Source organism: Athene cunicularia (genome assembly GCF_003259725.1).
Source record: "Athene cunicularia isolate RWA chromosome 5 unlocalized genomic scaffold, athCun1 chr5_part3, whole genome shotgun sequence".
NCBI lineage: Eukaryota > Metazoa > Chordata > Aves > Strigiformes > Strigidae > Athene > Athene cunicularia.
Window position 1 is genome coordinate 7,171,654 of NW_020799103.1, and position 22,571 is coordinate 7,194,224.

Genomic DNA, 22,571 nt, shown 5'->3' on the forward strand with positions numbered 1-22,571 from the left:
CCCTGTAGCATAAGTCTATAGTGATTAGAGCCTCCTCATCACACCAGGATAGCAATGGAAATTAACTTCCTTACAAAGCTGTTTTGCATGACTTGTTTGGGGTTTTTTTATTATTTAGCAAAACTAGCTGCAAAGTCACTGAGAACAAACATTCCCTCTAGATCACTACTACAGTTATTCCACACTAAAGGAATCCTCCCCACTGTGATTTCTAGATCAGTATTAAAGGTATTCCACAATAAAGGCACCTTCCCACTGTGATTTTGGCCAAAACCATCTGCAATGTTTAGTAACTGCAGTAATCAGGTATTACCTCATAGGCAAGTAAGGGTACAACCATCCTGTGTGAGGAGGAAGGTACTGTGACATGAGAACCATTTTTGAAACAAAAACTGCACGACAGTGGAATTGCTAAATACCTAAGTGCTTGAAATTTAGCATTCTTCTTCCTGGCAAAGCATATTAGTCTTTCTTGAACATACCACTATTACAATAGCTGTTCTTATAGAGGGGAGAAAAGTATTCCCATCAAAGAAATTTATCTCTCCACTGCAGTTCATATCTCTGCACCTTCCCTCCCTATCCTGATATCTTACATTCTGTGTGGCTTTCAGTGCAGATCAGTAATCACATTAAAAATTCAATCTAAAAGACAATGGGAGAATGATCAGAAAGAAGGGAGGGAAAGGAAGGGGTCAAAGGGCTACTTGAGCATGTGGGCTGTTGCAAAGATCAATTAAATACTCTACACATGACAGTCTTCTGTTAGAAGAGTAGCAGTTCATCACTAGTATCATATTTAATGCTGTAAACAGAAGTAAAAGCAGAAGTTCAAAGTGAGAAAATGCTAAAGAGCTATCACCACAACAGTTAAGAAGGACAAAAAGAGATCTAAGGATCCTAAATGACCACATACAAGGACTTGATTTACAAGAGAGGAAAAAGACTAAATCATTAGATACTTGTTTGCAATTGTAAGGTATAGAAACCCAAACAAAACAACTTAGTTTACACATTGTTCCTACAAAAAGGCTGAGATGCTATTTACTAAGTATACTTTAACTTTCTATTCCAGCATAACAGTGAGTAGTGACAAAAATCAAGTCATTCACTGCACTAGAAATTGTATGGGCAGTTATTTTGAGTAAGAAAAAGATAAGCATTTACTTAAAAATTACTATGTAACCCTAGGAATGAATCATGCCACTCAGGCCATTTATTCAAGTTTGTGGCCACTTATTCCAGTTCACTTACACACATGGGTTGCACTGTTTCTAGTACTTAGCATGCTAGGAACGAACCTGAATTCTGGGAGAGACTAAAGCTCTTGAGCACGTATTTGAATCACAGGTGGAAGCACACTGCAGTAGTCATTTTTAAACTACACAGAATTGTTTAGTACTCCAATAAATATTTGTTACCCCATTACAAGTTTGTCAGTTTTATCCCTTTAGGAAAAGTAGGTTTAACCAGACAAACATAAATTGTTTTGATGTGAACTGAAGACTTTAATGTGAATTGAACCTTTTATAGCAGAAGGTATCTATAAATGTGTAGCCTTACTGATGGTTCACTGTGTACTTCAAGTGGCAATTCTTCACTCTTTAAGAGTTTAAGAGTTTTGATTTGTTGCTTTTCTTAAAGGGCTGCCCTTCTCCTCACCAAAGGTAATACGTGTTGGCTGATACTTCTATCCTCCTCTACGTATAAATAACACATAAAGGGCTTTTTGTGCAGTTGTTGAAAGATATGAACAATCCTAAGTTTGTCATCTAGTACATAAGAAAATAACACATTAGAAACAAAACACTATTTCACATTTGTAACCATCCTGAAGATGTCAGGGACTCCTGGGAAAAGTTCTTAGAGAACCATTTCTTGTGCCATAAAATCATTTTAGTCAAAGTTGCACTTAATGCTTGATACTTTCTTAAATAGGCATTTATTTAATAGAATAATTTTACAGCATCCAAGAGTACAATGTTGCATCTCCAATGTGTGAAGCACTACCTAACCTAAAAATTCTGTCTAGGCAACCTTATTTCTGTATGACTTAAGCTTGCATAAAAATTGTCACTCCCAATTCCTCTGTATCTACCTGGACTTTCTTTTTCCACAGTTGCTCTTACAAAACCAATCAAAAAACTATATACCTCAGCTATCAAGTGTACACATCTACAGCTACCGTTCTCCTACCTCATGTTAGGAAATCCTTTTTATGTCTTCAGATGCCATTGCTTTATTTTTTACATTTTTACATATACTCAAGAGTCTCCCTTAATATCCTCTATAGGTAAATTAGTGACATGTGCAGTGGATAAATGAACCAGCTTTGCACCCATCTGATATCTAGACCATGAGGTTCAAGAGCTGAGAGGCATACAAAGTCTAACTCATAGCTGGGTACCAGAGGTGTCCTTCAGGGTTCAATGCTAGTTCTGATACTAATTAACACCTTCATTAGTGACCTAATGGGACAGAATGCACCACCAGCAAGTCTGGATAATGCTAAATTAGGGGGACACAGTCGATATGCTAGCGGGCAGGGCTGCTATTTCTAGGGACCTCAGACCGCATATACGGGCTGATGGGAACCTCAGAGGTCCAGCAAAGGCAACGGGAAGACCTGCACCTTGGCTGGAATAACGCCATGAAACAGTAAGGATTGGTTCCTGCTGGTCAGAAATCCCCTCCACTTGCTGTTCCCCACCCTGCCCCAACAGGGACCTGGTGAACTAGCTGAGCCTGCCAGCAGTGTGCCCTTGTAGCAAAAGTGGCTGACTGTCTACTGTGTCATAGATGAAAGAGGGTACCAGCAGGTCAAGAAAGTGATCTTTCCCCTCAATATGACACTTGCAAAACTGATCTGCTGTACCGTGTCCAGTTGTGGGCTCCCCAGTACAAGACAGATGCTGACATGCCAGAGCGAGTCCAGTGAAGGGGCCACCACGATGATGGGGGACTGGAGCACATGACATACAGGGAGAAGCTCAGAAATGGGTTTGTTCAGCCTTAGAAGGGATGGTTAGGGGATGGGTTTCTGATGTCTGCCTCTGTCTAGCAGAGGGGTAAAGATAAGACAGAGACAAGCTCTTCTCTTGTATCACAGGGACTGGATGACAAGCAACAGACACAAACTGAAACAATGGAAGTTACACTTTGGTATTTCAAAACTAAGAGCAAAGCTAGTCAGACAAGACACATTTTCCAGAGAAGTTCAGACAGAAGTGGTATGTTCAGACCTTGCCTAGCCAAGGCCTGAGCCACCTGTCGGAGGTGAGTCTGCTCTGACAGAGGAGGATTGAACCAGATGTACTCCCCACACTGCCCCAGGGTCCCTTCCACCCTGTACTATTCCATGACCGTTTACATGGCACAACATCTTTGTAGCTCTCCTGGAGACAAATTTGTAGACTATGTACATGTGTCTGTGTGCATGCTCTCAAAATGGGTTTAGCTTTGAGTTTTTTCATTTGCTTGGTTGATTTGCCTTCCCCCTACCAAACTACAGGAAATATTACAGTGCAGTGGTAATCACCTTCCAATTAGCATGAAAACCAGAGGTCAGTAGGTTTTCTAAAGGAACAAAACACAGAGTAGTAGACATTTACTATTCTCAGAGAGTCACTTAAATACACCAATGTACAGGGAATCTTACTAGACAAAGGTTTTCCACAAGTTAAAACTAAAATATCATATAATTATAAAACCTATTTGTCAAAGCAAGCCACATTACGTCTCCTTTTTACATGATAAAATTGTAAAAATTAATGCATGACAAGCTTTTATTAAAAAACATCACAATTACAAATCTAAAATGTATATATACATTTAGATGAATTGAGTAAAAGTTTTTTAATTTCCAACACAGAAAAATGTCTATATTCCTATAGTTCTAATTTTATACTTCTATAAATACTTTCTATCATTATTTTTCTGTAATATAGAAAATTAAATTCTAGAAATTGTATCATTATTTAAAATTCCTATATAGAAATAGAAAATGAAACAACTATACACACACACACACTCAAACAACTTTTACTGGGTCTATCTAAATCAGAACTGCTTCTTTAATTCAAAGTAGGGCAGTCAGGAAAAGTTTCTCACATCCTCTTGGAACATGTCTCAACTCTTGTGTTTGTTGTCTAAAAATTTACAATTTTATCAGTAGCAACATTTAAAGCTCAGGAATGGCAGATGGACTGGGAGCAGTCAATGCCTCTGCTGCAAGGCAGCACTAGCCCTGTGCTGACATTAGGCGGACGGTCTGGGAAACATCCTGCCTAACCTACAGCCCTGTTTCAAATACCCCTACCAGAATACTGCACATCCAAACCTGTGTTAATTCTTAGGACAAAGGAGGACTTCAATAAAACACATACTGAGTGACAGGTGATCATTAACTAGTACCAGCATTTTAGTAACCTTTTACCACGATATTTGCCATATTTTCCTTAGAACTTTTCCTACCTAATGATGTCCATGGCCTGATAGACAATTTCAGATTGGTCAACTCCAATCACTTTCTTCGCACCTGCTTTGGCAGCAAACATGGAGAGTATTCCAGTTCCACAGCCAACATCCAAAACCACCTGAAATGAATAAATGGAGGTAAAAATAGACAGCCTACTTCCCTTGCTATGATTTTTCCACACGTCTTTCTAGCTCATCAGTGAGAGAACATATTCTAACAGAAGGAACAAATGGTAGCATCAAGTTTTACTACTGCATTCAGAGATACCCAAGTCAAATTGCAATTCCAACTCCACACCCTGCTACATGCTACAGATAGACAATCAAGCAGACCAGTTCCAGCTGCAGGTTAACTCAGTCACATGGGAAACAATCAAGAGCAATTATTTGGGCAACAACTAAATAGTTACATGAACAGGAGAAACAGGAAATTATACTCTGAGCAATTTTAATCAGTGAATCATTAACAAATTAATTCAGCATTGGCACTGAAAAAACATATTCTAAGTACAGTTTCTCATTAAGAGCCTATTCAGAAACTTTATTTAGGAATCCTGTGGTAGAAATGGCCACAGTGCCTCAGAACAGCTGTGTCTCAAGATGACTAATTTCAAAATGGTAACTGGCACAGTTTTAACACCTGGAAATATTTTCTATCACAATTTATAATCTAAATAGGACAGAAAAAAAATCCAGGAAGCTGGCATGCCTAAGTTTTCATGAAAGAAGAATGAACATCACTACACTTGAAAATACTGAACATAGCAACAAGACTCATGCAAATATTTGGGTTTGACATCTCACATCTTAGCTACTGTAGGAATATTGAAAAGTTTAAAAACGTGCAGCATTTGAGAAAACAGTATCTAATACATTAATAAGTAGAATTAAGCAGCCACCAGGGTTGAACTTCATAAAGCAGAGATTTTACCAAGTCACTTTGTTCAGGCCTCAATATCAGAGTAGTGTTTCTTCTAATGGCTGGAAAATTCTCAACAGCTTAAAAACTAGCACTTTTAATCTTGGATGTGTTACAGTAGGTTTTTAAGCTGTGTTTCACATGAGATGTTTTCACAGAAACACAGAATTGTTGAAATTTGAACAGACTTCTGGAGATCATTTAGACCAACCCTCTGCTCAAAGCAGGGTCAGCTAGAGCAGGCTGCTCAGCACCATGTCCAAACTGCTTTGAATACCTCCAAGGATAGACTCCACAACCTCCCAAGCCCACCCCTGACACTGTGCAATTGCCCTCACAGGAAAATAGTGCTTCCTTGGCTTCAAAGGCAACTACCTGCAGTTCAACCTGTGCCTGTTGCTTCCCATCCTGACCCTGAGCTCCACTGACAAGGGTCTGGCCCCACCTCCTTTACTCCCAACACCAACAGGCATTTACACACCCTGATAAGAATCTCCTCTGAGCCTTCTCTTCTCCAGATAACACAAGCCCAGCTCTTTCAGCCTCTCCCTGCATCACAGACGCTCCTGTCCCTTCAGCAGCTTTTTGGCCTGTCCCTGGTCACACTCCATGACATCCACCTCACTCCTGCACTGGGGAACCCAGGACTGGGCACAGCACTCCAGAAGCCATCGACGTGGGACACGGCCGTCTCCCTGGGCTGAGTACGAGAGAAAGTTCACTTCTCTTGACCTGCCGGTGACAGTCATCTTCCTAACGCAGCCCAGGAGGCTGCTTGGCTGCCTTTGCCCCAAGGGTGCGTGTTGCTGGCTCACGGACAACTTGGTGTTGACCAGGACCCACCAAATTCTTCTCCGCAAAGCTGCTTCCCAGCCAGCAGCCCCCACCTCTGCTGATGCCTGGGGTTATTCCTCCATCCCTGGCTGCAGGACTCTGCATGGCCCTTTGACTGCCCCGAGTCCTATGCTCAAGACTGTCGCTGGCCCATTTCTCCAGCCTATGCAGGCCCTTCTGAACAGCAGCACAACCATGTGCTGTATCAAATTCTGCTCCCAGTTTTGCATCGTCTGCAAATTTGCCAAGGGTGCATTCTGTTACATTGCCCAGAGCATCAGTGGTCTTACTGTTAAGACTTCTACTTAACGCTATTAGTAAAGCTTGATTATGTTAAAATATTCTAAGCACTAAAGAACATTCTGAAATTTGAAAAATCAAAAATAGTTTCATAAACACTACACTAGGTAGTGATTTGTATCATGCATAGCACTTAAGCCTTACCAGAATTAGAAACTCTAGAGACTACCTTTCCCATACAAGAGACCTAAACAAGAAATTAAGCACAACTTAAACACTTCTAAGATAACAAGAACACTGAGTTAGAATTACTAGTTATAAAAATAATTTATTAGAAGAGAAAATTAACTTATTCCACTGTCTCTCCTTAGAATATCATCCAGTGTTGTAAAAGCTATTCTCACAGCTTTCACAACATTAAATCTTTTTCCAGAGAAGGCATCAAATCACTCAGTAGTCAATCCCACACTTGAGAATTATAACCCCATTTAGAAAATATTTCAAGGCAATAATGCACCTTACTGACAAACTTTCTAGCTTATGAACTATTGAGCATTCTTGCTTTGGCACAAAATAACTTTTAAATTTCACCCGACAAATAGTTTCAAAGTAAATACTTGAATGCTCTGTACATTAGGTCTGCTTGCTTTCCCTTGCATACAGTTCTACATGTTCTGATGGTGGATACAAAATAATGATTCTGAAGTTGGCATGAATAAAAATAGCCATTTATCCTCAGCAGCACAGTGTAACTGAGCGCCTGCTGTGGTGTACTGGGAAGCAGTGACTCAAGAACTGATGGCCACCTGTCTTTTTAGGGCAACTTACAATTTGTAATCAGACTAAAATACATTAGGCACAATGAATTTTTTTTACAGCATTTTGTGTAGAGGCTGGCCACAGAAGTTGAAGACAGTTACTTGTTCCACTTACAACTCTTTGTAGCTACGTTCCAATAGATGTCAATTCTGTAACTCGCTCACAAGCTACATGAGTACGTAATGGCCTCAGAAATCCTTAGGCTGAAGTCTTAGGGAGACAAGAATAGAAAGTAAAAATCAATGGTCTTGCAGCTGCTGAAATCTCACGCCCCCTAACATCACCTTTTCTAACACTTAACCCAGGTAGTTAACAAAATTGCTGAGCCATGAAAGCTGGAAGTCAGAGCCAAAAATAAACCTCTGTGAAAGAATGATCTTAATGTACAGTTGCATGAAAGAGAGAAATCACCATAAATTGGGAAAAAATCAAAACAGACACCACTTTGGACAGCTGCCTTGGTCACTTAAAAACCCAGATGGAACTCATCTAGCCTTAGGCAGGGGACAGGGGGGGAGAAAAAGGCACCAAGAGAAAATGTACAAGCTGGAACACATCTGAGGAATGGAAAGACAAGCAGAATGATCACCAGTTAGCCTAAGGACAAGGGTCTACAGTTAATGCATTCTTGTGGTGATCACATATGGCCTCTCACCAGAGATCTGGAGCAGCTGGACTGGCGATCTGACTATACCATAATACACTGCAGCATCACATCCTTCTCTGTAGTCTAATCAAAACTGATATTCTGCTTTTAGGAACAGGAAGAAAAACCTTCCAATTCAGGAAAACAGGAAGTCAGATAATCTGGCCAAATAAGTTAATGCCATCAATGAACTTTCAGTAGGAATAATGTTTAAAACCTAATTTTTTCCCTCAATATGGCATTGATGCCTGCCTCAGACTATTCTACAACAAAAACTAAGCATAGCAGTAGTGCTTTTCTAACCAATTTTTTTTCCACCAAAAAATACTCTCACAGTAAAATGGATCACATTTCCTTTTACTGAGTAAGGCCACCTTAACTAGTCCTGTGAGGTAATCTAAATGGTCCTATTCTCATCTCAAGTACATCTGACAGGCTGAAAATAAAGGCAGCAAGCAGGACTCCCTTCAAGTATCAATAATATCTTTTAAAAGCTGAGAGAGAATAAATTGACTCGTTCTGAATCAAGTATGTTGATTAAAGTATGCATAATAAACAAACCTAGATATTCTGTTATCATATGTTACTGCGCAATCACACCTCTTTGGGATATTGCAGATTTGGATCAAAAGCTAGCACAACCAATTAAGATCCTTGAACAAGCTTTTCACAACCCATCTTACAGGTGTCCTTTCGGAAGCAACAAAAAGCATCACTGTATTTTCTAGGGAGGAATACCATACAGGAGTTCTAGGAAATACAGTATCAGACTTCTACTCACTTTTAAAAAAAATTATAATTAAACTTTAAGATAAAATAGCATATTTCCCCAAGCTGGAGGTTTCATTCATTAATATGATTCTGAGAGCATCATATGATACATAAATTAAGGAAAACATCCGACCAGTTCTTTCAGCAGAAGTCTATACCAGATGTTACCTCAAAGCTAGACCTCTGAAAAGAATCCCACACATTCTCCATAACAGTGTACATCAACATTTAGTCAGACACAGAAGTTAAGTGGGACACTGGTTCCTGGAAGGACGCTGTCAGGAACTCTGAGCAATTGAGAATCTTTCTTTCCATTCAACTGCTACATGCTATGACAAGTTTGGATACACTTAGAAGTTGGCATAATCTTGATCAAAAAAATGCTGTAAAAACAGCAAGTTCAGAAACAAGTTTGTAGATGTGGCAACAGTAGACAAGCTTTTCTTTAGAAGTTGAATGCTTTCACGCGAAATAAATGCAGAGTAAGCACACATGTTTCCTAGCTGTTTCCCGAGCAAGTGCATCTACAGCTGGGACTGAAACAGTCTGTAACAGTTCATCTGCATTTTGTTTCAAATGTTGCCAATATGTCCATACAGCAGGAGAAACCCAACCAGTTCTGAAAAATGTACTGTTCCACTAGGATACTCAATCCACGTAATTTAAGGTCAGTATTACCCTGTGAAAACCTGCAGTTATCAAGGTTAGAACCATCTGCGAAACTAAATTTCTCCCATGGAAGTTTTTTGTCCTTAATTGATTTTTCTGCTTTGCTGGATGAGCCGCCCACCTATGCAGTCACCTGCATCTTTTAAGTGGCTGGCAGCATGTTGTTTCCACACTTTTGCTTGTTTTCTCCTTATAATTAAAGATCTTAAAAAGGTTTAGGGCTTGTGGTATGGATTGAAGAAAAAAAAAAAGACGAAAATTTTGTTCCTCCTTTTTCTGCTGTAGTTACTAAAACTGAGGTGAGACATACAAAGAGTATGCATCATCTACCTTGAAACATTTTACACCTAGGACAATACCATATCTAGCACAGTTTTCAACCAAGAAATCAGATTGGTGCACTCTTCTTGCTTCCACAACTATTCTGAAGCTTTGTATTATCACTTATTATCAAGGCCTTAACCAAAGCCAAAATAAAAATCAACAGTGATTGCCCTACATAAACCTAGACATCCTGGTTTCACATTAAGAAATATACACACACAGAGCTCAAGAACAGTAAGCACTAAACAGAGGAAAGATAATCCAGAACAGGAGGCTGCACAGCATCACTCAGAACACAACAAACTCATCAAAAATGGCCAAGGGAAAGAGAGAAGACAAGAAGAGGATTGTAAACTGTGCAGGGGTCATAACCACAGTAAGATTATAGAAAAATGCCAGCACAGTCTCTCCTCACTGCAAGTGAAATGCTAGTTCCTGGTTCTCAGACTCTTTAATAACCTAGTCTAGAGACTAAACAACACTAATTCAATAAATCAGTTGCACCCGAGTTCCTCCCCAGGTCTAATTTCACAGTGCTTCTAGGATGTTTTTACTATCAAGCACAAATTGAAATTCACTTAAATTCTCTTCAAGTGGCCCTCTAAGACAGATTCCACTTCATATACTGGACAAGAAAGGCTCAACTTAACCCCGCCAACATAATTAATGAACATCCCGACACGGCACACAGAACAGTGACAATAGCTATCAGCACTTCTGTTATCAGCACTCTGCACCCTCCAGCAGTTGAATAGCACTCTACCACCTAATAAAGCCAAAGTACGTTAAATCAACATCTTGTCAGTGCAATATTCCATTCCCAAAGCTACAAAGTAGTCAACCTGAAGGATTTCTACCACTTGAGAAAAAATAAAGCACAAAAATTATTGTATTTTGAGCTGTTTTACCTACCTTGTCCTTGAAGATATGTGGGTTTTGATAGATGAAGTCACGATAGCTTTCCGTACGCACTTTATCCTGTGATTCAAAGAATAAAGCAGCATTCACTTTTTCTACTTTGGTACATCGAATAGCTCAAAAATGATGAAAAACTTGCTCTTTAACTTGGCCTAAAGATGTTATGTGGCTACTATACTTATAAGGGCTTTGGAATCATGACACTTCCCACATGATATCCTTTCAGAATTTATTGTCTTTGCAGATTAAGTCAGCTGAGCCTCTGGAGGACAAATAAAAAATTAGCTTACAGTTTTCTGACCTGCTGCATTTGACTCTGAATGTTTCAAAGTTCTTACTATCTCTTATTCACTTTCCAGGAACAGCAGTAATGAGTGGCAATACTGCACCAACTTTACATAACAACTTCCTATATAATGGCAAAAATTTGAGTCACAAGCTCATAAAATATTTTGTATCATTTTATTCTCTGACACTCCTGTGATGTACAGATTCCTTAAAAAAAATTATAGATCAGATCAACCTTCTATTTCAGAACAAGTTGCAAATTTGCAAACCTGACAAGCTAGTAATTTAAGGTGTACATCCCATTCTATAAAAGTCCAATGGAATAAACAAATAACTGTAAGACAACATGACCTAAGAAGCTGGAACATTTTCAAGCATATAACTAAACATTTACAGTATCTTACTATATTAAAGTTAAACAGTATAGCTCAATCTACCAGCAAGGTAATCTACTAAAATATTGATTCTCTTAATATGCATCACCAGATACACAAATTGACAGCCAAGTATAGGTTTTGGAAGTGCTGTTGCAGTTCAAGGATCAAAGTAAAAGAAAATTTTTAAGCAATTTTTATCTAGGAAAGACAAATCTATAAATAATACTAAAGTATAAAATCCAACTGCTTATATTTAAGTTAATATTTTTCTACTATGGAAGGCTAACAGTTTTTACAGAAACTAAATAAATACAGAAACTAAAAAATTTTCTCTAATGAGAAAGAACAAAATCTATTTTCTTAGAAAAACAAGATCAAAACCAGAGACTGAGAACAAAGGACATGTTCACAATAATTCTGGAGACACATTTTTTTCAGGCCTGAAAAATCCTAAAATCCAGTTTTAAGTTTAGGAGGAGTATTACATACACACAGAACTCAAGCATTTAGGGATGATTATAGAAAACTGTACTTTAAAATTATACATAATTAACATGAATAAAAGAAATTGCGATCCTTTAAAATCATACTGGTTCACTATGACGTATTCAGAGCAACTATTTTTAGTACTTCACCTCTATTGAGGTATATAATGGGATTTGCTGAAATGACAAAAAAAGTTTAAAAAAAAAAAAAATCCGACTCCAGCATCAATCGAGAAAGCAGTCAGCTGGAAAGCTCTCAGCCTTACATCCTGCCCACTCCCATTGCCTCAGCACTGCCCCAACTTAATCAATACAATTCTAGCTGCTGTCTCTACTGTATGCACTGCTGCTCGAGTAAGCCATGGTCATTCACTTCAGGTCTCTCTATTCATTAATTCCATTCCCTCACTTGCTCTTTCAATGCCATGCTTTTTTTGTTTTGTTTTTAAATAAAAAGGTAAGGAAATTTATTAAGATGATAGTCAAGAAATTAGTACCAAGTAACAAGAGTCTTCCCCCATCTCTGAAGTATCTGCAGCAAAAAAACCCAAACTGAAACTTCATCCTACCACTACCAGGTGTAAGAACAAAAGGTTTCACTGAACAGTGTCAGAAACAGACTTAAAACTCAGACAGCAAGGCTCCTTTCTTAAAAATTTCCATGTAGCAAGTCACTATATTTATATAAGGTAGACATAAAAAATAAAAATCAAAGTGAATGCCTAGCACTTAGGAAAAAATTCAATGCACACATGATAAAAAGCAACTGTTTTCCTATATTTAGGAAAGTCTTAAAAGTATTCTGACAAACATTCTCTGAAACCAATAAAATACCAATCTCCTTGTGCAGAAATGCCTAATTATTATAAACTTTATTAGCAAAGAAAAAGGCTTCCTCATCCTATAGCCTCTATCATCTCAAACGACACCTTTATACAACTGGAAAACCTAGCTTCTTGCATTTTTTTTAATCTTCAAGACTTATAGTTTCTCTAGACTATACATTTTGGAAAACATTCTTCTACTTCTGCAGGCGTCTCTGTGCTTCCGTAAACCACCCCCCCACCTTACAATTAACCTCATGCTTATACTATCCATAACACAGATTCATTTGTATTTCTACATTGGGGCCATTAAATGATTCACAAAGCAGAAAACTTTGAGCTACCTGTATGGACAAAGTCCCTTCACAACTCCATATTCTTTCTCTACATTAGGCAGGAATTGCATTTATTCTGCCTTAAAATGATAGAACTGTTTATAATTTTCAGAACTACGACACGTTCTCTGAAAGGAAGGATTAGGAGATTTTGATTTACCTGTCATTATTAAGTTGCTTGGGTTTTTTTGAAGTTAAAAGGAAATAAACAGGTTTACCTTTGAAGAGTTTTAAGCATTAATTTTTTCATCATTATCATATAAAAGGAGCATATAGTTTTTCCAGCTGTCCAATGTCATGTTATCAATACACTGAACTGTGCATAAATACCAACAATTTCTGTTTACTAAATGCAAAGGAAACTATCTGAGGCCATAGTTTGGCCTAACAAATTTAAATTGTTAGAAAAATATTCACTGTGTGTACCACAGTTTATCCTTTATCTTTTAAGAAACTAGGAAAAAGCTGCTTTTGGCAAGGTAAGGTTGTGGTACAGATGTTGTAGTACATCTTCAAGCATATCTGTAGAGTAATGATTTTACATTCCCAATGCTTCGCATAAACAAAATTTATACAAAGGAACTAAAACTGAATGTCTCGAGCCAATTCCTAGGAAAAACCTGTCATGGATATAAAGGGTTAAAAATGCAGCTGCCCTGCAGTATATTTATGGGCACACAGCCCACTTCATTCCATCTCGCCTCTTTAGTCCTACTAAGATGCAGGTGAGGTGACTTTCTAACCTTTAGCATCTCTTCATGTATCCCATAATGCCCATAGGAGCTGAAGTAAACACCATCCTCATCCTCGTGAAGGTCTGCGATGGCGCTGGATGACGAGCTGCTCCTGACATCTGCGTTCATCACAAAATCCTGTGCAAATTGTCTGTAATCAATTTGAAATACACCCTTGAGACAGGTTTATGGGACCGTGAAAAGAAGGCAGGGTTGAGGAGGGAGAGGGGCTGAGAACAGATAAGGACTGCAGACTGCACGGGGGCTTTGACAACAATGGGACCAGCTTTCAGCGTGCACAACCTTCCCTCTGCCGGCTCCGCCACGCTGCTGCACCGCCAGGCTCCCTCCATCACCCTCCTGCAGTGGCTCCTCTCTGCCTTCTACCAGCAAAGATCAGCAGTGAAACATTGGCACTTCATTTCTGGGTTTAGGGAGGAATTCTCTGGTTTGTGCTGGCTAGTACCACAGTGGTCACAACATGTATTTTAGGCTCATACAGCCTCATTACAACCAACAGCACAAGAACTACAAACCATACACCACTGCATGACTAGCGGAAGGTAGAAGGAAGTACTTTAAAACTGAAGCATTTGGGTGGAAACAAACCAGAGCTTAAAATTCAAATTTATTACTTTCATTTCATGCTGCTTATTTTTACTCCTCCACAGCCTTGCATTCCTAGTTCACACATTCTCGTTTCTCAAAGCAGTTTTGATGATGAGATACACAAGTCAAGGGTTTTATCATGAAAACACAATTAATAGTTGACAAGCAAATAGCTTGTACTATACCCACAATGAAGCGAAAAAGCAACCATGCTTTAGCCAGACAATGCTCCTCCAAGGTCTACAGCTCAACATCAACAAAGCTTGAATCCTAGACCACTGGAAATCAACCAAAGCTCACCTTTAACACTGCCCATACTTCCATAAATAGGAACTTAATGTATAGAAGCTGTACGTAACATCTTATTACCAGTACCATCCTTACAGAAAAAAAACCACAACTATTTCAGGCCTAACATTTCAAATACTTTTCTACTTAACTAGTTTGGATGGAGAAGAGAAAGGTATTTGTATTGAAAGTTTGTCAATACCAAAAAATTCCTGTGACATACAGTTAAGGTTTGGATCTTATTTTTAATATTGTTCTTCAGCATGGCATTTTACATTTTTCTTACTTTTAGATAAAATATCAAAATTATAAAAATTCAAACTTAAAAAAATGACATACGATTAAGTATAATTAACATTTTGTAAGATATAAACCCAATTTAAAATTATTTAAAATGGATTCAGCCAGTAGTTCCTCCAGCCTATGCATGCAACACAAGTACCTAACAAACACTAGAGACTCAGCTGCTCTCCTGCTTTTTTAATCAAAAACCTAAGTAAAAACAAAAGCATCATCTCTAAGTAGGGGACAGATTAAAAAAATTCAGGATATACAAGCCATGCTCTTAAATCTTGTATCAAATGCTAGAGGTGACCTGATTTATAGAACTGTTACCATTTGTGGGGTGAAACAAGGCCTAGCCCTCCAAGCTACCTGCCTTTGTACCTCTTTCAAGTCTCATAATTCTACAAGTCCATATTCAGCCTAGCAAACCTGGAAAAACATTTCTGCAGAAATCATTTCATACTCAACTAGTGAGTTCTCATACTCTTATTCCCAGGCTCAGAGTACAACAACCTCTAGGGAGCTGCACAACTGATTCTGAACAGGAAGTCATTAAAAAAACAAATATTTTTTCCACCTTAGAGAGCAAGACATGCATAATGCAGCCATGTTGCAACTGAAAGAAGTTACAGTTATTAGTCTCCCAAGAATTCTCTGTAGGTAGGTAGAGCACGAGAAAGCTCCTGCATCTAGATTTTTTTACTCCACAGACAACCATCCTGCTAAATATTGGTATCTACTTCCATGACAGAAACCAAAAGAAAAACAGGTTACCTTAGACTGATGTAGAGTAAGAAGAGTGTAGAAGACCTTAAACTTCTAAGCTATCTTTATTTCACAAAGGTTTACCTGAAAGGAAACATCTGTAAATAGTCTCTCTCAGAGTAACCTCCAGCATGAATCAGTATCACTATGAATTACAGCCTGTGTACTACTACAGTGCAACTGGTTCATCTATCTGTAATTTAAAGCTGTGCTGCTTCATCAGATCTAAATTTGGCTAATTTTGCTGCCAAGTGATCCCTGCTGAATTGAAGAGCCTGAATTAAAGAAAAGTTAAAGTCTCTCTTTTACAACAGCAGATAATTTGATATACTAACCTGAAAAAGAAATGTATATAAGCCTGACTGAACTTTAAAGAGCTGAAAGGAAATTGCAACTGATGACCTGAAAATGTTTTCCTTTCTATAAATGAAAAACAAGGCAACAAGACAAGACAACACACAGGAAAAAAACCCCAAGTTTTCCAAGTACAGTTCCAAAGTTCTTTCATTCTCACTGTTTATGATGAATTAATGCATAATATACACAGAGATATCAGAATTGCTGTATGCTATTAAGTATGATTTGCAGAAGTTAAACCTAGCCGAAGACAAAGCTTTTTTCCATTTTTTCCATAGCTGACTGGATTTGAATACATGAATTTATTTTGGTATACTTAGTTACTAATAACATGAAGCATGCACTCTCAAAACATACAATGAATCCCCAAACATATCCTACAAAATAAGTTTTTTTTCTGCTTTTCCACAAAAGAACATGAATTATTTTTCCAAGTCTCTTAAATACAATTTCAGTTCTTCAGTGACCAATCAGCATGATCATGAGATGACATGTTTGTACAGGATTCAACTCTATGTGACCCAAAGACAAGTTTATATTCCCATTTATTCATGAGCATCATCAATCCACATTTTGAAGACCTCAAGATTTAGAAGTAGCATGTACAGCTATGGAGATGTCCTGATTCCTGATTGCGATGCTCTGAATATTCTTACTAACAGAAACCACACCTGAGACTGAAATTAAAAGGAGCTAAGTTGGTTTATTAATTTCACTGCGGGTTTCTCTAAACTGTAACTGGATTCTACTGCTAACAATCACTGGAGCCATCTCTGAAAATGTTTAGTCCCATATTTATCAAGACCTCTCTCTTCTCCATCCTCAATGTTTACATTCATACCTAAAGGACCAACAGAAAAGCATCTAAAAACCAGAGTGGTCTGAAGCAAAATACATGTTTCTGGGCCATATGTTTATTTAGCTTTCTTAAATATACTTTGCTATTTCAATTTGTGCAGGTTTCATGCAGTTGTTACTAATCATCTACAAGACACAAGCTAGAACTACAGTCCCAACAAGAGTCATTGAGTTTTATTCCATAGTTACATTCTATCACTTGTTTGAATTTCTTAGTCTTTAAACACGAACATCTCCTCTCGCCTAAAATACATCAAATAAAAAAAGCCCAAAACTTCAGTTCAAGCACTTACTTCATTTTCTGAAGATCATCTTGTGCTCTAGCCAAGGCTGCTTCTGCAAGTCTTGCTCTGTGTTCTGCATGTTTTAATTGTTCAAGGAGTATCATGGTATCATTTAAACCATTAGAAGATAAAACATTTGCAGGTTCACAAAGATCTTCTATATCTGATAAACAGGGAGAAAAACCAACACCCAGCAGTCATATGGTGCCTCACAGCAGCTTATGAACATGACGTTTTCAGTGTTGCTATTTCTGTCATTGCATGATTTGTACAAATAGCCTGTTTTACAAGAAGCACCACTGAATTTGATAGGACTAACTGCAGAACGCAATAACGCTCAGTAAAAGCAAGTATGCTAGAAGCAAGCTCTATGTTAACAAAGGAAATAAATCCAGAATTCAGGCTTCTTTAAACACCAGTGTTTGACTATTGATAAAAGAGACATTGAGTTTAGACTGTAACTAAGTTAACTACAGTCCTATGCTCTTCCAGTTATGTTATTCTGAGGCTGTAAAGGATGCTAATGGTAATGATAAAGGGTAAGGTATATAAATGCAAAATCTCTTAATAATTAAAAACTCTTAATTTTCAAACCAGTTCCTTGGGCTTTTATAAAGCTTACGAACACCCAGAACTCAAAACAACATTTACAAGATGAATCTACATGAACCACTGCTTTTTAACTACCAAACCTCAGACTCAGCTCTAGGCCCCATTCACATATTGCTAAATTCAGCTGCTGATTTCAGCAGATGTTACTGGATAAAATAATAGTGCTACTGTGGTTTTGGATATAGCAATAAATTACTGCCAGCTTATCGGGCAATAGACTTCATTAAAAACCACCTATCTATTCCTTTTAATCATATAAGACTGGCCCATGGGACCGAAACAAAGCACAGATACTTAAAGTAAGATTTCAGAGGTTCAGATTACCCCATAACCCTTCAGCAACTGCAACAGCTCAACACATCTCAAAAGTCTACAGCTTGGGCAAAAAGCACACACATTAGGCAGGAGCTGATACAGTGAAATGTGAAATCCCTGAATCAATGTTCTCTAACACACATTATTACTTAGAAAAGGGCCAAACTGCATTCCAGACTATATGGAGAAGAAAAAAAAATAAATCCACAAGCCCTAAATACCTTATGGTATAGTGAAAGAAAGATGTACAATCAAGTGCAGATTAGGAAGAGAGTGGGAGGATCATGGGCAGCAAAACCAAAGTTCAAAAGTCAAACTGAATTCTTTGAAGACCATCTGATGAACTGTCATAAGAGAGAAACTAAGGCTGCTTGTACTGGTTCCTAGAATCACTAAAGTGGCAGAACTCTTCTATGCCACTGTAGCATCTTACACTGGGCTGGTCCAAAACAGAAACTGTATAAAAGATTAAGATATTTTCAACAACGCAAGTTACCTGCTCCTTGCTTAAAGCATACGTATTTGACAGAATGCGCCCGACTTGAAATACCTACAATTAGAAGCTTTAAAAGCTTCATAAATCTTCCAGTGAAGCTTGGGTGAAGCACCTCTTTGACCTGCTTAATTACTACATACAGCATCTCTGCTATGAACGTCATTATCTACAATAAGTGAATGCAGATAATAAAACAGGGCTACGGAAATTTCAGTCATTAAAAAACAACATATAATCTGTGGTAAAAATTTCAGCGCACAACTTCAGCTAGTATGTGGACTATCTCATGTAGGTAAATCAACTGAGTAATAGTGATGATACTTCATATGACACGAACTCTGTCAAGACCGCATTTACCCCACAACACAGTAAGTCATACTGAAACGTATTTATTTACCAAACTGCAGGAGGAGATCATCTTCTAGCTCTGGTTTCAAATATTCCTCTCCTTCCCAAGGCAGTGGGCTGCTGAGTGAACTCAAGCATGCTGCTGTTGGTTTCTAGAAAGAAGAGCATGTAAGCTAAGTTTATTTGAAAACCAGCCCTTCAATCTCATTCAAGAAAATAAGGGAAAGATATGTTCTTCCACCCATTAAATAGGGTATTTAGTTTTGTAGCAAAGGCTGAGAAAGATACTACTTTAAAGCATTACTAGTGAGAACAGTAAACAAAGGAACTTCTGGCTTCCATTCCAGCTCTGACAAGTAGTACTCACCTTAGCAAACTGACACAACCACAGTGACCAGAGAATAGCATCAAACTACACCTGTGAGCTAGTCCCCAAACCCAGGAAGCTACAGGATGATCAAGGCATCCAGCACAAGCAGTAAAGCACAGCAGATTGATAAGACACTGAAGGACACTTGTAGGATTACACTGTTACCAGGAACCAAGTCTACTCAGTGTTTGGTTTAGTCAGACCCACAGCTTACAACGGGGCTGATTAATAAAGCCAAGATTCTAATCATAACAAGTGTTTTTTACACTAACGGTGCTGTAGGGACAAACATCAGCAATGCTATCATCTCTCCTGTCTGCATCCAGCCAGTTAATACTTTGTCAGGAAAGGAGAGGTCAGATTCTGGACATCAGCTTTTCCATTTCTGCATAGCTAGTTATGCCTTAAATAACTATTTGAGAAGTTAAGGTTTCAAGACTTAAGTAAAAAATGCTTAGTTACATAAGATAGTATTAATTCTAAACCTAAATTTTTAGTTAACAACAGAACATACTTCCAAGTCACAGAACAGACAAAAGATACCCAGGCCTAACAACTTAAAACTGTAGATTCTCATCAGCTTTCCTGATTCTGGTATCACTTTAGCAGAGATTAATTTTAGGTTCTGTAACCTAAGGGTGTTGTCCTTACTAACACTGCAGTAAAGGTCTGGCCAGCTCACATCCCCAGGAAAGACTCTTTTATGCCAAGATGCACGCAAGGTCTGAGAAACTTCAGTTATCAAGAAGTGAATCCAATACTGGAGAGAGACAGCAGAGTCGAAGGCTGAGATGAATTAACAAGACACGATACTACACATCAGAGGCTTTTTGCAAGTCTGAACATCCTCTTCTGGAAACAACAAAACTCACATTAATTAAATATATTTAAACTAAAAACAATTTCACATCTAAATAAACCAATCAACAGCTATTTTAATTCCCATGACTTCTTATTTCTAGAAATGTAAAATTTCATACAGTTATTAAAAAAGGGAAAACAGAAAGCACAGTATCTTGATTTCCCATTCTCCAGACATCAATTACAACAGTAATAGGTGGCACACCTACCTTTAATCTAACAAAGTTTATCAGTTTAATGTATCCATAAAAATCAAGTCCTGAGGAGGGAAAAAAAAAAAAAAGAATATAAACACTAATGACTTGTTCAGTTGGCCAGCTTCCCCTTGGGATGTGTATCATTATCTAGTATAGCCTTCCTACCTTACATTTTGCCATCTACATTTTTCTTCTCTTTAGGACTAAACCAGTAAATTCTCTCCCTCAGGTCAAATGGGTTTGCCACAAATTAAGAATGGAACACAAGCAAATGCGGATTATGAGCAGGGATTTCATTCATTTGGCAGGTAACTGCATCAAAACAGCCACATTTATGTCCTACTGGCTGCCTCGCTGATATTTTAGGCTATTGTGCTCCTTTATTCTTATTTTTAGATTTCTGTTTAACAAATTATAAACTAATCCTATTTATCAAGAATACTTACTCAGAAATAAGCTGTTTAAATGTAATTATGTGCTCTCAAGACTAGCGAGGATACTGCATAAACTCAAAATACTTTCCATTAGATTTTAGACAAAACCCAGATCAGATCTTACTACTTCACCTGCAGATTTCTAATGCTTCATGTAGTTCCCATCATCTTACCTCCTACTCCTTTTTACTGCACGCTCTTAAAATAGCATTTCTTCAAATACGTTTTCCTTCTCTGCCTTCAAATTTTCCTCTGTATGCGGCAAGATGTATATGTCAGGCTCAGAAGTTGAGCACTTACCTAAATCTTTCAAAGTCCCCCCTCTCTTCACATACATCCTCCTCTATCTTCCTTCAGTCACCACTATGGCCTAAACAAGCAAGTGCTTCAAGTGAAAGCCAACCTCAAACTTCACTTAGAAAGAGTGAAACAGACACTAGAGGGTACATCCTCCTGTGCTCACCTGAGGAAACACAGGTCAAGACTGCAAACAGCCACTTCAGAGACACGAGCAGTACAGCCCAGTTACGTGACCTCTTGGTAGACACATCCACCTTGGTCTCTGCTGAGCTCCTGAGCTCAACAACAGTGACTCACTAGTCGGGCAAGAGATCTCAACTGATCAGGGCGATAGCTCTTACTCCAGCATCAAGTGGGCTGGCTCAGGTCCATCAAGTAGGCAGTGGGGACTCAGCACAAGCCAGCAGAGATCAGTCTTACTTCTGCTACTAGTCAAAAGCTTTACCAGTAGATATAGCATACACAAAACAGCCAGCATAAAAATGAAATATAAGTGTTCTTCTACAAATATTTATCATGCTCAGTCTTGGAATCTTCAGCTACAACCAGGAACTCCATTAGAAACAAGCTAATCTTCACAATTAATTTTAAATGAGATGCTGATAAGAAGGAAATGACAAGCCATGAAAAAAACTTACCGTGTTTCTTGATCACATCACACACATCAAACTGATGCTCTGCTTTGCAGTGGGAGAACACATCTTCAGCAGAACTGAACAACCTGTAAATAACAAATTATTAAATATACAGTATTAGCATGTTCAGAAGTTGTAACACTCACAACAGTTTTATCCGTTCTGACCTGCTAGGCAACGTGTTCAGAACACATCATTTTTGCCTTTGAGAAACAACGAAGAGACACTGCTTAATTGCATGCCTCACAAAGAAGCTTTTACCTTGTTTGCAAAACGTTTTGTAACAAAATAATAAACGTTAAAGTTTTGACAAAACCACAAACCCTATTAACTCTCGAAAACCCCCTTGGGAGAAAAGGCAGCATTAAAGCTAAAATCTAAGAACCATATATATATGAGGTAAGTTGACAAGTTAGATCTGCTGCTTCAAAACAAAAATACTCATCTATTTACTGACGATGGGAAGAAATTACAGAATTCACGAGAGCAACTTCCACATTGCTTCTGGGCAAGGAGAGAAGAATTAACCGCCTTCCACATTACTCCCTCCCCTTAGCTTGGATTTAACATACCTTTAGCTCTAGAAAGGCCGAATGTAAGACCAACAAGCTACACAGCGCAGTCACAAACCACGTACTACCGATATTTCTGAGGTGGCTGCACGCTGTTTCTGAATTTGGGCACCCGCCCCCCCTCGCCAAGGGGCCCCGCGGCTGCCACAGCGCCTCAGGCTGTCCCTCGGCCGGGCGGGGGGAGCGCGGGGACAGCGGGAGCAGGCCGCAGCCCTCGGGGCTCCCCACACCGCCCCACCTGTCGCAGAAGAGGCAGCGGGTCCGCAGGCCCTCGGCGGCGCCTTCCTCCACCTCCTCTTCCTCCTCCCAGGCCTCCTCGCCGTCGG

The 22,571-nt window shown here is 38.6% G+C and overlaps 1 protein-coding gene across 1 annotated transcript in view; it reads right to left on the minus strand.

Moving 5' to 3' along the window:
* Positions 1 to 22,569, minus strand: part of PRMT3 (protein arginine methyltransferase 3) — a gene marked incomplete at its 5' end in the record, with an annotated part of 70,943 nt that extends 48,374 nt beyond the window's left edge. Inside the window, 8 exons of the mRNA XM_026850690.1 lie at positions 4,474 to 4,595; positions 10,611 to 10,676; positions 13,669 to 13,810; positions 17,115 to 17,268; positions 18,926 to 19,028; positions 20,317 to 20,366; positions 21,677 to 21,759; positions 22,484 to 22,569. Of these exons, the coding sequence (XP_026706491.1) occupies positions 4,474 to 4,595; positions 10,611 to 10,676; positions 13,669 to 13,810; positions 17,115 to 17,268; positions 18,926 to 19,028; positions 20,317 to 20,366; positions 21,677 to 21,759; positions 22,484 to 22,569 (806 nt within the window). The remainder of the gene's footprint in view (positions 1 to 4,473; positions 4,596 to 10,610; positions 10,677 to 13,668; positions 13,811 to 17,114; positions 17,269 to 18,925; positions 19,029 to 20,316; positions 20,367 to 21,676; positions 21,760 to 22,483) is intronic.
* Positions 22,570 to 22,571: the final 2 nt, after the last annotated feature.